This window comes from Lutzomyia longipalpis, chromosome 2 (assembly GCF_024334085.1).
Source record: "Lutzomyia longipalpis isolate SR_M1_2022 chromosome 2, ASM2433408v1".
Taxonomy (NCBI): domain Eukaryota; kingdom Metazoa; phylum Arthropoda; class Insecta; order Diptera; family Psychodidae; genus Lutzomyia; species Lutzomyia longipalpis.
Window position 1 is genome coordinate 7599448 of NC_074708.1, and position 13540 is coordinate 7612987.

General features: G+C 33.1%; 2 protein-coding genes across 4 annotated transcripts in view; one reads left to right on the forward strand and one right to left on the reverse strand.

The window, feature by feature from the left end:
- LOC129788976 (dachshund homolog 2) overlaps positions 1 to 13540 on the forward strand; it is a 1190888-nt gene that overhangs the window by 834670 nt on the left and 342678 nt on the right. The gene's annotated exons all lie outside the window — the stretch shown is intronic.
- LOC129789076 (protein gustavus) overlaps positions 1 to 13540 on the reverse strand; it is a 70719-nt gene that overhangs the window by 6779 nt on the left and 50400 nt on the right. Inside the window, exon 1 of one of the 3 annotated variants that reach the window (XM_055825711.1) lies at positions 8268 to 9238. The exons of the other annotated variants lie outside the window; for them this stretch is intronic. Coding sequence (XP_055681686.1) covers positions 8268 to 8287 — 20 coding nt within the window. The 5' untranslated portion in view covers positions 8288 to 9238. Of the gene's footprint in view, positions 1 to 8267; positions 9239 to 13540 lie in introns of those variants that run through there. 3 annotated transcript variants of the gene reach the window in all.

Below are 13540 nucleotides of genomic sequence, written 5' to 3' on the forward strand. Positions count from 1 at the left end.
ATGTACAATGTGGAATTGTCGATTGGAAGGCTAAAATGTGCGCAATATTTGCTAAGCCACTGACATTTTCTATTGAATTATTAGGTAGTGTTGCTCGTCTCAGAAGAAGTTCAACTTGTTTAGGCAAATAACAAATTCTTATTTATTGAGTTTGAAGTCTCTGTGATATTTTCAGCTGTCTGGAAGAAACTTTTTCAAAAAGTTATAATGTCAATTTGTTGAGGAACTTTCAAAGGTATTTTTCTTGTATTTTTTTTTTTATTCTTTGTGTAGTCTTTACAATATGAAGCGAAAAAGACATTAAATGATGCTATTACATGAAAATAAAAATTAAAATTCTTTCCAACGAATTCACAGAGAAGCAACGACCGTGTTTTTCTTCTTCTCTATCCAGCTCTTTTTCCCCTCTTTTTCCAGCACAAGTTCACGCAGCCACACAATCGCAAAAAAACCTCATTTTATGTACAACCAACAGAAAGAAGCAGAACAATGACTGGTCGATGGAAAAATGGGGTTCAAGAGCCTGTGAATGTGCCAAGGGATGATATAAAATATTGCTTAGTTTTGTGACGTAATACATTCCCCCGGGGGGATTGGAAATGCGCGTGTTTGCTGAGCCCTTTTCCCACACACCCTTCCCAGTGTTTTTCACCCTAACGGAAAAATTCATGAAGAATCTTTAATAATTAATACCACATACAAAAAAATACGCGCCTGTTTGGAAGTTTTCCCCGCACATACAATGTCGCATAGGGGGAAAGTTTAATGCAACAACAGGAAAAAAAATATTTTTGCAATATTTCGTGGAAGTCAAATCAAATGGAAAAGTCTCACAGCAGGGCTAAAATGCGCGAATTGCTGAAAAAGCCTGCCCAAAAAAAAAACTCCGCTGCAGAGAGCATTGAACAAAGGTATGGTGGATGGAGTAAGAGTGGCATAAAACATGGTCGCGTAGCATAAGCGAAAATTGGAGGCAAGGTCTTGCATTACGTCACAAATTCACATTGGCACACATACATAGGCGAGAAGCCAAAAAAAAAAAAACACGAGAGAAGTAAAAAAGTTATTAGAGTCGCTTAAAAAATGTTTTTTATACAAGAAGGAATTATGGCAGCAACGCGAACTTTCGCATTGCACAATTCTTGCAAAGTTTAACCTTTTGCCTGCTCCGCGAGTCTTGCGTGTGCTGCAAAAATTGCGTACATATCCCGCACATTCTTTCATCTTCCTCTGTACCATTCACTGTCTCTTTCATTTCTACATTTTCGCTATATACACTTTGTATGTAATTTTAGCTATGTACAAATGTCTGTGTTTGACTTTTCAATGTTTTGTAATTTTTGCAACAAAACTTCTCACACAAATCCACAACATATAACATAACTTTTAGCACAAAACTTTTGTCAAATATCCGCAACATTTTGTCCCATTCAGAGGAAGCTTTCAGAGCTTTTTTTTTCAAAGTATTTCCGTAAGTTGAAGCAAAATCTACATAATACATTTTATGATAAAATGTAGTCATTATAATGAATAAATTGTTATGCTAATTCCAATACACATATGCAGATTTTAACCTCAAAGTCATACGTACTATCTTTGGGCATATTTAACCTTAGATCCCGATTAACTATAAAGTGCTAAAAGCAAATTTATGAAATGTCAAGATAATTTATTTATTTTCCCAAAGGTGTTACATTTTTTTCTCTACAAATAGATAAATAAATAATTGCAGTGATGAATGGTAACAAAACTTATGTTTCTTAGTACGGAAGAATGGGGTAAATTTATACATTTAAGTTTTGTTTAGAAAATATTAAAAATATAATAAAAAATATTTGAAGTTGAAGTTTGAAAAGGATAAGTTCTTTTTCAATTTTAGAAGAATTTTTTAATGTATTTTTTTTTATAAATTTTTTTCTTTTTTGTTTGACAAGGGGTGTTTATCTGAATGAAAATCTTCGGATCTTCGGATTATTCGCCAAAGATTCGGATGATAAACACCTAAAACATAACTTATACGAAGTTTGAACGCGGTCTGAGGTAGTCAGTTATTCCGACATTAACTAATTATGAAGAATGTTGATCAAAATTCGCAAATATTTGTAAATATTTTCCAATATTCGCCAATATTCGTGAAGATTCGGATTATTCGCCATGATTCGGATGATTCGCTAAGATTCGTCAAGATTCGCGAAGATTCGCCTAAAATATCCAAAGATTCGCCAGATAAACACCCCTTGTTGCTTAATTATTTTATCTTAAAACATATTTGAAATCAATTAAAAACGGATGTTTTAAGTCTTAAAAATTTTCATAAGATTTTAATAAATTAAAAACATTTTAATTATAAAAAGAAAAATTATTTTGTAAAAGATGCTTAGGTTCTTTACTAAAGAATATGTTCTTAAAGAATCTTTTTATTTGTTCTATTCGTAAAGGAATCGAAGAATATATTTTTAAAAGAATTTAAAAAAAAATTTTTTTTTATGAAAGATTTAAAGAAAATCGATGAAAATTCTTTATTCATACACCCTTCTAAATTATCATATCAATTCACAATGCCCTAAACGAAGAATTTTCTTTTAAAGAACTAGGTTAAAAAAATAATTAACGTAGGTACCTAACAGATCAAAAAATAAATGAATGAATAAAATATTTCAAAAACACAATAATCCCATTAAGTTCTCCATATCAATTTGCACTGAATGAATAAGCTTTGCCCTCATTTGGCCCTTTTCAACTTTCAAAAACCAATAATTAATAATAATGAAAAACAATAATTTATATGAAAATGCCAGCTGGTGTCATAAATTGATTTCCGCAGAAATCCCAGAAGTATTTTATAATTCAAAACCATTCATAACCAATCATAAAATAAATTACCAAACAACACATCCTCATCTGTCGCTCACATTCATAATTATTACTTATTTTACATACATAATATACATGTTATATGGTGGCTTAAAAAGATGAAGAAAAAATAGTTTGAAATAAAAATTGACTGAATTAGGAAAAAAAGAGCCGTGGAAGGTCATTGGCAAAACTTGGCGCGAAGAGACGGAAATTTTGAAAGCTTCTTCTCCAAAAAATTGCCAATAAATGATTTTTGCACGCGAAATGGTGGCGGATATTATTTGCCTTTGTTGTCTCTCAGACTTTTGCAATATAAAGTCACTTTTTTGCGGTCATGTTCATCATAGAATTTCAATATGTCTTGCCGTTTTTTTTTGTGCTGCTCGTTGCCACTTGAACGGGGCCCCGTAAGACGATGACGACATCGCGTCGTCAAACAATATTGTTTCAATGTTGGCAGGGAGAGACCGTGGACACCATAAATCGCGCCCCAAAGAGTCAGAGGCATTGCACATTGGAGTTGTAGAAAATGGTTTAATGTAAAAGACACAACGAATGAAAAAAACCCGAATGTATGTCAAGTTTGTTGCAGTTATGCAAAAGCTCATTATAAAATCGGCCGTCCGTCGAAAATGAAGTATATATAAACATATTTTCCACAAGAGGTGGTTTCTTATCTCTCAATGACTCTGTACAACTGACCCATCATGCAATTTTCACCTGTTCCTCACACACTCTTTCCCAAAATAAAAGAAACTTCCCATATTTTTTTTCTTCATCATTGTTGCATGGAAATTTCCCATGAGAATTTTCATTTTTTGAAATTTGTTTCTTGAGAACATTCTAATGTACTGAAGGAGGAAGGAACTTTTATGTACAATGGAAGCTCTTCTTACAACAATTTTCTTTAAATACTTTTCATTCCCAAAATTTTCAACAATTCTCATGAATATTTTTTCCTTCTTAAAGAGTTTTCTTGACATTCTTAGCGAAGAGAATTTTTTTTGTGAGAAAACTTTGTTATCTCATCGATGGCAATAAAAGTGAAGGCCAAACACTCATTAAACTTCAAACGGTTGTACGAAACAATGAAGAAAGAATTTTTATGCTACTTCTTTTCTCCTTACAGTTCTTTTTAGCATTTTCCATCAATAAATTAACCATCTATCTTCCTCTAAGACCTCTTTTATTTTCATGCCTTGCGTTTTTCCCCTATTTTCCACACACGCAGAAATCCCAAGACTTATGACCACATTGTGCTGTGCTCTTAAAAAATTACGTGAACATCCACTTGAGCATGTTTCACGGCTACGTTTTTTTTTCTTCACAAAAGTGTGCCGTCATTTATTGCAACATAATTATTATAATTACACAACAAATGACCTTGGTATGGGATACATGACATACACTTGATGGAAAACCTCACAATTCAATTGGTGTTAAATACAGAAAAATAAAACTCCGCGTAAACAATCACTTTGAAGACTCAACCATTCAAATAAAGTGCTTCTCTCTTCCTATCAACAACAGATGTTGCCAAACAGATCTATTGATTTTTTTAGCATACTTCTCTCATTGCTCAATTGAAAATATATATTTCGCCTTACCACATTATGTGCTCTAAACCGCAATTTTTTTCTCCTTAAATCTTTGTAATTAATTTAAATTGATCCTTCTTTGTAAGGTGATTAACAAGAGCGGTGTATTCACTGAGAGGTTGTAAGAGGAAAGTATTAAGCGTAAAATCTTGTGTAAAACATAAATTCTAAAGATTATTTTTCGTGTATTATTTTGACGCTAATTAGGATTGTAAAGATGTAAAAATTAAGGATTTTAGCTTTAATGTGAAAAATATTAAAAGGTGTAATTTAATACGTGTAAGCTGTACATATGGCGTAGAAAATACCTTTTTTTACTTATTGTACACGAATGCGTAAACACTGAGATTTTTTTTATTCAACTGACTTCCTAACTTACAATTTTCAATACCTTTCATACTGCTGAAATTTAAGACATTTTACAGTGTATTTTTCTGGTACATTTTCCAGTGAATACCCCCTAATTGTGAGACATTTTAGGAAGAAAAATTCGTGTGTATGACTACAAACGACATAAGGTTAACGTATTTAATATTCAGTTAAGTATCTATGGCAAAGTTTAACCCATTCAGGAGGGGCAGGAGGTAAGGCCTTAAGTATACGGTTGGAAAGGAGACAAGTCATGTGGCACAAAGGAACGTAACGATATAAATTCGCAAAGTGGAAACAAAGCTCAATAAAAAGCAAAATTTGCCACTCCTCTTTGGGCCAAAAAGCAAACCACAGGGCTGAACCACAATCACACGGCCCACAAGTTACTAATTACCCCTCACGTATAGATCTCAAGTTGTGCATAATTGACACAGGGTCGTAGTTAAAAAAAAAAAAAGATTTGTCATTTAAATTAAATTCACTAAGAAATCCCCCACATGTACGCACCTAAAAGTTTTCTTGATTTTACATTCACATCATTCTTAGGTTTTTTTTTCGTGTCGTTTGAGGGGGCAACGCAATAAAACATACTCGAGCGGACAAAGGAAATCTCACGCTCTCTGGAGTTTCTTCTGGTGAATTTTTCGGCTAACACAAACCATGTGACTCAATGAGACAAAAGTCGTCACCTCTCTGCAGAAATTAGTCACAAACACTGATTCATTCCCTTCACCTTTTCTCACACTCTTGAATAATTTTCAATCGCGCCATTTTCATTCACAAAATTGCAGGGTGGAGATTTTATTCCCACACACAAGCTAACTATTAAAAGGCATTATCTCTGTCACCGTGCATGCCTTTTTCCTCCTTTTCTCTCTCTCTTTCTAGCGGAAGGAACATACCTATATTTTTTTGAGCAGAGTGTGTGGTATGTATATTTAATAAATTTGTGGATTTTCCTTTGAAGTTATTGAAACGCACGAACCAATCTAAAATTAGACTTTTCAATAATTTACGCAAGCATGTTGTTGATCAGAAAATTCCCAAAGTTATGACGGCGGTTGGCAAAACGTATAACTTTCAGGTTAAAGCTTTCAGTTTTATGTATTAAAAGTTATTTGATTTTTTTAAAATTCATTTTTAAGTCTTAAAAAAATATTTTTGGGACTTTAAAGGGTTTTTAAGGGTTCGGAAGCTTTAAACTTTTAAATTAAAATTTTAATTTTTAATTTAAATTAGGTATATAAAACCCTATAACCTTTTTAAAGGTTAAGCTTTACCTGTTTTACCAAAATTTTAAGTACAAACCGTATAAAACAGCTAAAAGGGAAAAAGTTTTTAAAAAATTGTGTTTAAATTTCTTTCTGATTTTACAATTTTATGAATATTTCAAAGAAAACTTCAAAAACCATTGAAAATATTTTTTTAAAATATTTTATGAAAGATAGAAAATAAAAAAAAACCTTTTTTTGGAACTAAAATCATGTTTTGATTCACTTTTAATCCCAAAATCCTTCTCAAATTCTTAATTAAGGAAATCACAACGCAACGTAATGAAGAAAACTACATTGGGAAAGTGAAAATTTAACTACGTCTATCTCTGTATTATTTTCTTTTGCAAAAACGGCGTAGCCTGCAACATATTTCCCAGATGAATTTGAATATTTTAGCACAGTTTCTGAAGTAAAACACGAAACTGGTTAGTTTCCATTTAACTTTGGGTACCACGTGGGTAAAACTTCTTTCCGGGATGAGCTAAAATTGTACATAAATAATAACTTTCCATGGTAAAACTTGTAACTCCTGCCGCATTTCATGTGAAGACGACACCCCTTCTATGTACAAAGTCATGCAAATTGCATGATGAATGAGCCCTATATATAATCCATATAGGAGCACAACCCCTTTTTTTGCCACATACAAACACACTCAAAAGGCTCTCAAAAACACTGTGCCAAAAATTTTTCATCCACCAAATGAAACTTTAGCTTCTGCTGCTCCCTTTGATGTTGGAAGCATAAATATGTTGTGAAGAATTAATTGGAATAAATCCTTCGGTCTTTGTTTGAATTTTTGGCTCCGGATGGGTGAAATAATTGTGGTCAGAATGGATTTTTCCTCTTCTTTTCTTAAAGTTCTCAAAACTCTTTCTTTCAACCACAAGAACTTCTTTGAAGGGATAAGAAAAAAATCTCACACTTCAATACACATTTTTTTTGTTGTTTCAAATTTCAATTCAATCGCACATAAGAACATCCAATACTTGCGCATTTATGTGTTTTTATGTGGAAGAAAAAGAAGAGGAAATTAATGAATTGAGTGTACAACACAAGTTTAGTGTACGTTCAGGGTCGTGCAGTGAATGATATAAAAGCGTCAGTGTCTCATTCTTCCCCATTCATATACACATATGCCATCGAGAATCCAAATAAAAGTCCACCCAGGGAGGTACAACCTACGTACATTATATATCAAATTATATATAGAGACGTATACGCGAATGAACCACGGCGCAACCAAACGAATTGGAACCTCTTATGCTTCAGACTCTCTTACCCAGAAGGTTTTTTAACACGCCCCATGTGCCTGTGTGCAGCACACTCGTATATATCGCTCAAGTTTCCTAATTCAAAAACTCCTCTTTCACACTGCTTCTCTATACATCAATTCCCTGCAATTCAGCTGAATTCACGGCTTAGCATATATAGCTTACATACATATATGTATTATGGTTCGTTATAAAAGAGAGAGGCTGTGAGAGATTGTATAAATTACAAAAGAGAATAAATTGAGAGAACTGTTTTCATTTCTGAGACCGGCTCAAGTTCACAAAAAAAATAAATTGATTGGATTTTGAAGAAAAAAAAAGATGCTATATAAAATCTCTCGCTATATACATTTTGGGATTTTTTGGGGAATAAAATAAAGTCTCTCTCTCTGGTCTTTTTTTTTCCTCTGACATGCAGACGCTGAGAGTTGTACTGTAGTGTGGTGTTGTTGAGCTAAAGAAGCAGGACGAGACCCATGGCTGTAGACTTTGAGCAGACAAAGAAAAACCCGAACATCGAGGGGGACAATGAAACCAGCGTCTCATACATAGGGTCTCTCCTTGGGTCTTGTTCAACATTTTCATTCCTCCGTCTTTATATCTTCTTTGCTCTGCGTGAGTCAAACAGATGGATATAAAATGCTTTTTGGGAGAAAAATTTTTGAAAAATTTCCCAATTTTCTCATCATTTCCCGACGAAATTTCACGTCTTTAGAGACACACCGAAAAATGAAAATTCACACACAATTCTATGGCCAAATACGAAAGGTACGCAATCACCATTTACGCACTTCTTTTGTTTGAAGTGCCCGCTCTCTTAAAAACCACGTACCGTGGATTTCAAACAAAATGGAAGAAAGTCTTGTGGTGGAGAACAAAAAGGGTTCTTTTACCTTTTTCGTGCAATATCCATTTAAATACAATAAATCCGTGATGAAGGATTCTCCTGCAAAAGTGCTCTCTATCCTTTTTTTCCTTCCTTCCTTCCTCCCTTTCAAAGTATCCTCTTAATCCAGTGTTTTTACTGCTCAAATCAAAGCTCAAATATTCACTTTTTTTTCAAGCTTCTCTGCTCTTTAGTTTTCTCTATTATTTTCTTGCAAACTTTTTTTTTTCACACGTGTTTGGTCTACAATGTAAAAAATTAAAGCTCCCAAAATGACGCACTTTTACGTAATTTGCAAAAATCATAAGAATTTCCAATGTTAGTGAGATTTTTCTCTACTTGAGCATCTTTTCTTCGCGCACCAAGACACTTTTTTGCACTACAGACAATTTTTCTACTAAACCTATTGCTTTCCATTGAGTGTGTAATTTATTTAAAAAAAATAAAATAAATTGAAGAGAATAAAATAATAAGACGAAAAAACTATAAGAGAGTTTATCTGAGAAATTATATATTGCACATTTGGTTCATTTATATATTCATTCGGTCACTTTGCAAACATCTGCAAATTCTTCGTCTCAAATTCTCATTAATTCAGCGAATTTCACTATCTTTCTTGCAAACTGTAAATCCATTACTGTGCCACAAACACTCTGCAGTAGATTCTCAAAATCCTCACGAGGATTTCTTCTTTTCACTTTATATCCTTTTTTGCAGTATACGTAAAAAAAAAAAACTAAAATCTGAACCTCCTCACGTGAGCTTTAGCTCTAAATTTTGTCTTATATGTTGTGAAGTATCCAGAGGTGGGGAGGCGACGGTAGCCAAGGATCAGGGGGATTGAAACAAAAAAATGTCACAGGAAATGAAACACCTGGAGTTAGCGAGATAGGAACACTCTCAGAGGGATAATGCACAAAACATCCTATTCGCAACACACACGAAAAGTTTATTCCTTTGCCAGTGCTGCGACACGACTAAAGAAAAAGCTCTCCATGGAGTTGCCGAGACCTCTCCCAGTTTGCTTCTCATGCCATACACACGCGCTCACTCGGCTCTGTGAACCCCGAACCTCCAATACTACTTCACAAATTTCACATCCATGGCCGACAATTTACTACACACTCTACCAACCACCAGGGCTGAACTAGATATTCTGCTCAAATAATAATTCGATTTATTTTAGAACAATTCTAAATCAATAGAATCACAGGACTTTTCCAAATTATTTTCTGAAGAAAATTAGAAATTTACAAAATTATTTTTAAAGATTTTTCTCAAGTAAAAACTGCTCTAAAATGTGGCTTTAAAATTTACTTTAGGTGGAAATTAAATCTTCATGGTGAGAGCAGAGTAAGAAAATTATGGTAACATTAAAAATAAAATGATTTTTTTTAGTGTGGTTACTTTGAAATTTAAGAGCTCTTTTTATAACAGAAGAGAATTTTAATAAAATTCACTGCAAGATTTTTTTACACGTAAAAAAACATAACCTTTTACTATGATCGAAATAATTGGAGAGTTTATACACGCAGAAAAATTATTAGGGTTAAAAGTGAGTGAAAGCTCGTACTTTGACTCGCACTAGGCAATGTAAACTTTAGAATACTCTTTTTTTTAACGAAAACTATTAACCGTAGACCGTAGAAATAAGATGAAAATAATAAAAATTAAGACTACTTTTAGATCTGTAAAATTAAAAGAAAATTTTGGAGAAACTTAAGAGGTTTTTATCTGTTATCTTTTATCTTTTTTAAGAATATTTTCCAAAATCTAAATATTTTCATTCAGACATACATCTGTACTAAAAAAAAGAGAAAAGTTGTTTTCGGGTTGAATTTAGTACAGTTTAGATATTATTTAGTACTACTATATGCTTAAATATAGTAATTTTCAGCCTTCTTGACCTTTATCTAAACCTGTTTATGACTTAAAACCGAATAACCTATTTGGGCCTGAATTTAATACATTTTGGACTTTAATTTAGTACTCTAGGCATGAGTTTTTAGTACTTTTTAGGCTTCTTATTTTTAAATAAAGCATCTCTATGACTAAAGAATGTTTAACTGTCGAATATTTTAATTTAGATAATCAACAAAACAATTTTTTGGACATCATTTGACTTTCCTTATAAAAGTTTTCATAGAGAGATTGGTCAAAGAGAATAAAATAAAAATAATTTTTGTTTCCATAATTTTCTGAACATTCCTCAAAGACAGATAAAACCCCAAATTTTCCCCATTGCATTCCATTTTAGAAGCTCTGTGCATTTGTGCAAACGAAATTTTGCACAAAGAATCAATATTAATTGAATATTCTACATCCGGGAAAGAGGATATCTCGTGCAAAACTTTCCATGCTTTCTGTGCATTTGAAGACTTGAAACTTTTAGTTTTTTTTGGAAGCCACATCTACCCATGTGACCCATCCTCTGGGATCCTCAGAAAGCCCAAAACGAGCCGGAGAGACAATAAAAGACTCAACAGACTCAAAACTGTTTAGTGCTAAGGTTTTTACCTTTGCACTCTCCACCATCGAACCTTTGTGCCTCCATATAAGGTCCAAAAAAAAAAAATAAGAGAAGAGAAGAGACCTGTTGGGAGACCTGAAGATGGGTCTTTTTTGGGTGATTGAATAGCTGGCGAAGAGGTACAGGCACACAGGTAAGCAGACCCACCAGACCTATCCTAATCTACGGAAAGATGGTATGAGGGGTATTTTTTGTTATCTCTCCCTGCCTTGATGTGTTTGCATGGGTCGAAGGTATACCTTCTCTAAAATTTAGAAATTTTTGTGAAACTCAAGCATACAAAAGACCCCGAAGAAATTTTTATTAGAGGAAACCCGGGGAGGGATTAAGAGAGCTCACTAATTTACACAGAAAGACGTTTCGCATAGAAACGATGGATGAGAGAAAAAAACGCCCGAAAATCTAATATAAAATTTTCATCATCCACCGAAAGAGAGACTTTTGGGTTGAAAGAAGTGAAGGAACACACATTTGAGTCGCGCGCTCTGTGTGATCTCTTGAGATTCATTCCGTTTCCTCATCTTCGAGGCATCTGCCAGAAATAGAAAAAGATTTTTCTTGAGTAAAGAAAAAGAGGAATATGATGTCTCTTCACTTATGTAATATCTTTGCTATATAAGACCTAGTATTACAAAGAAGGGCGAAAGTGCCAAAATCGTTTCGGCCCTTCCTCATTTGAGGGGAAGGTAGATGGCGCATGAGGTCTTTTTAAGGAAATTTGGGGGTAAGTGAAATGCAAGGAGGACCTTCCTCCCATTCACAAGATCATTTGCTTTCGAGCGCTCATGGTGATCACTTAAAGGGTCGCATGAGCTGAGCGTTTTTTCTATATGGACTTTTTTCTGTATGAACTTTTTTTTTGTACCTACGTTGAGTGGGTTGCAGTAGAGGTGCACAAAAAAGGACTGAAGGAAGAAAAATGTACACGGAGTTGAGTTCAGATCTTGCAACATTTTTGGTTGTACATGAGTGGGAATAAACAGAAATACATTTTCTTTCCCTTTTGCACAATGAGATCTTCCAAAGTCTCGAAGAGCACAAATTTTGTCTTTTCGAGCAAAATTCTGCCTCAAACACGCTAGCTCACTCGACACGAGCTGATATTGTTACTAATGAATTTAAAATACTTGATATGAACTTTTATTTATATAAAAACAATTTTTAAGGTTTTTTTCAATCACCTTTTGGGTCAACTTTGAATCAAAAATTTTCTTCTAAAGGTTAGTAAAATAAAAGAAAAAAAAATTAAATTAAAAAAATTTAGTTGATTAAAATATAGACCAGAATAATATAAATTCTATTTGTCAGTTTAACGAATAAAGTGAACACAACTTTTATACTTTTCAGCGATGTTTCGGCATATTTTTTGTCGCATCTTTAGGATTTATAAGTGTGAAATTGTATGGATTATCGGACAGAAAACTTTATATAATAAATAATTAAGTCAAGATATTTTCCTCTATAGGTCAATCTAATGTGATATTTTCGTCCTAGAATTTTTTAAAGGCCATTTGAGGGAATATGAGGTTTAAATAAAGTTGATGGTATTTTCCGACATTGGAAATGGTTTTTCACCTAAGATATTATTTGCAGTTTCTAATCTCACTTCTCATCTGTTAATCCGTTACAAAGTATTTTACTTTTCAAATCACTAAAACAGAGAAGCATACAAAATCAACCATGATATTTTTGGAATGGAAGGCTAGAAAATACCTATCTATATAATAAAGAAAGGTCTGTTTGTTGGTAATCATCCGTCGTGTTCGGCTATACAAATCTACACCGTTTGACCGATCGTGATGAAATTTGATACAGAGGCCTCTTATATCAGAAGATTTTAAACAGCCGTATTTATTTCCCTTTAAACCACATTCGAGTAGCCTAATTTTTACCAATATTTTAGAATTTATCTAAAATTTTCGCGAAGCGCATCTAATCTCCGCGAAGCGAGACGAGGTAAATTGGAGCGAAGCGACTCCATACTGTTTACATTAGCGACTAAATTCGCCCCAAGTGACATGTTCAGATTAAAATAATTATACTGACTGAGAAATCCCTTTAAGTTAGTAAAAACCACTCATCCGTTTCGTATTCTTCACTACCCAGCTAATGAAGAAATATAAAGATTTAAAAAGCGCTAAAAGAAAAATATTTTAGAATATTTTTTTCTTAACATGCGAAAAGTATTTTTGGAAGACTCAAAAAAATTCTTTTTTATTCTTAAAATATTAATCTGACTATCTTTTTAACATAATGATGTACTCGATGTACTACTTCAAACACAATTATAAATCCTAAATTCCAAGTAGCACTATGCTGAAACATCGCTGAAAATTATAAAAAGTTTTGTTCACTTTGTTCTTTAAACGCCTTAACCCTCCGTACTGTGACCAAAACACTTACGTGCATTACAATGGGGTAGGTGACCGACCCCATAGAATTTTTTGCAAAAAAGCAAAATCTTTCAGTCAAATGAGCTTTAATAGACTCCTTGGTACTCCCTAATAAGTCTTTTATCCATTTTGAACACAAAAATAAATTTTTCAATGGATTTTTTGATGATTTTTTTCAATAATTTTTTGAGGTTAGAATCTTCTAGAAAGAGACTAATAGTGACAAAGTGAAGAGAAAATGGAATTTTGACTGTTACAACAATTTTTGAATTCCCTCTTTTTATATTTTTTCCTTATAACTTTTATTCTGGTGGTCGGATTGACCTGAAAATTTTACACAATCTTCTCAGATAACCA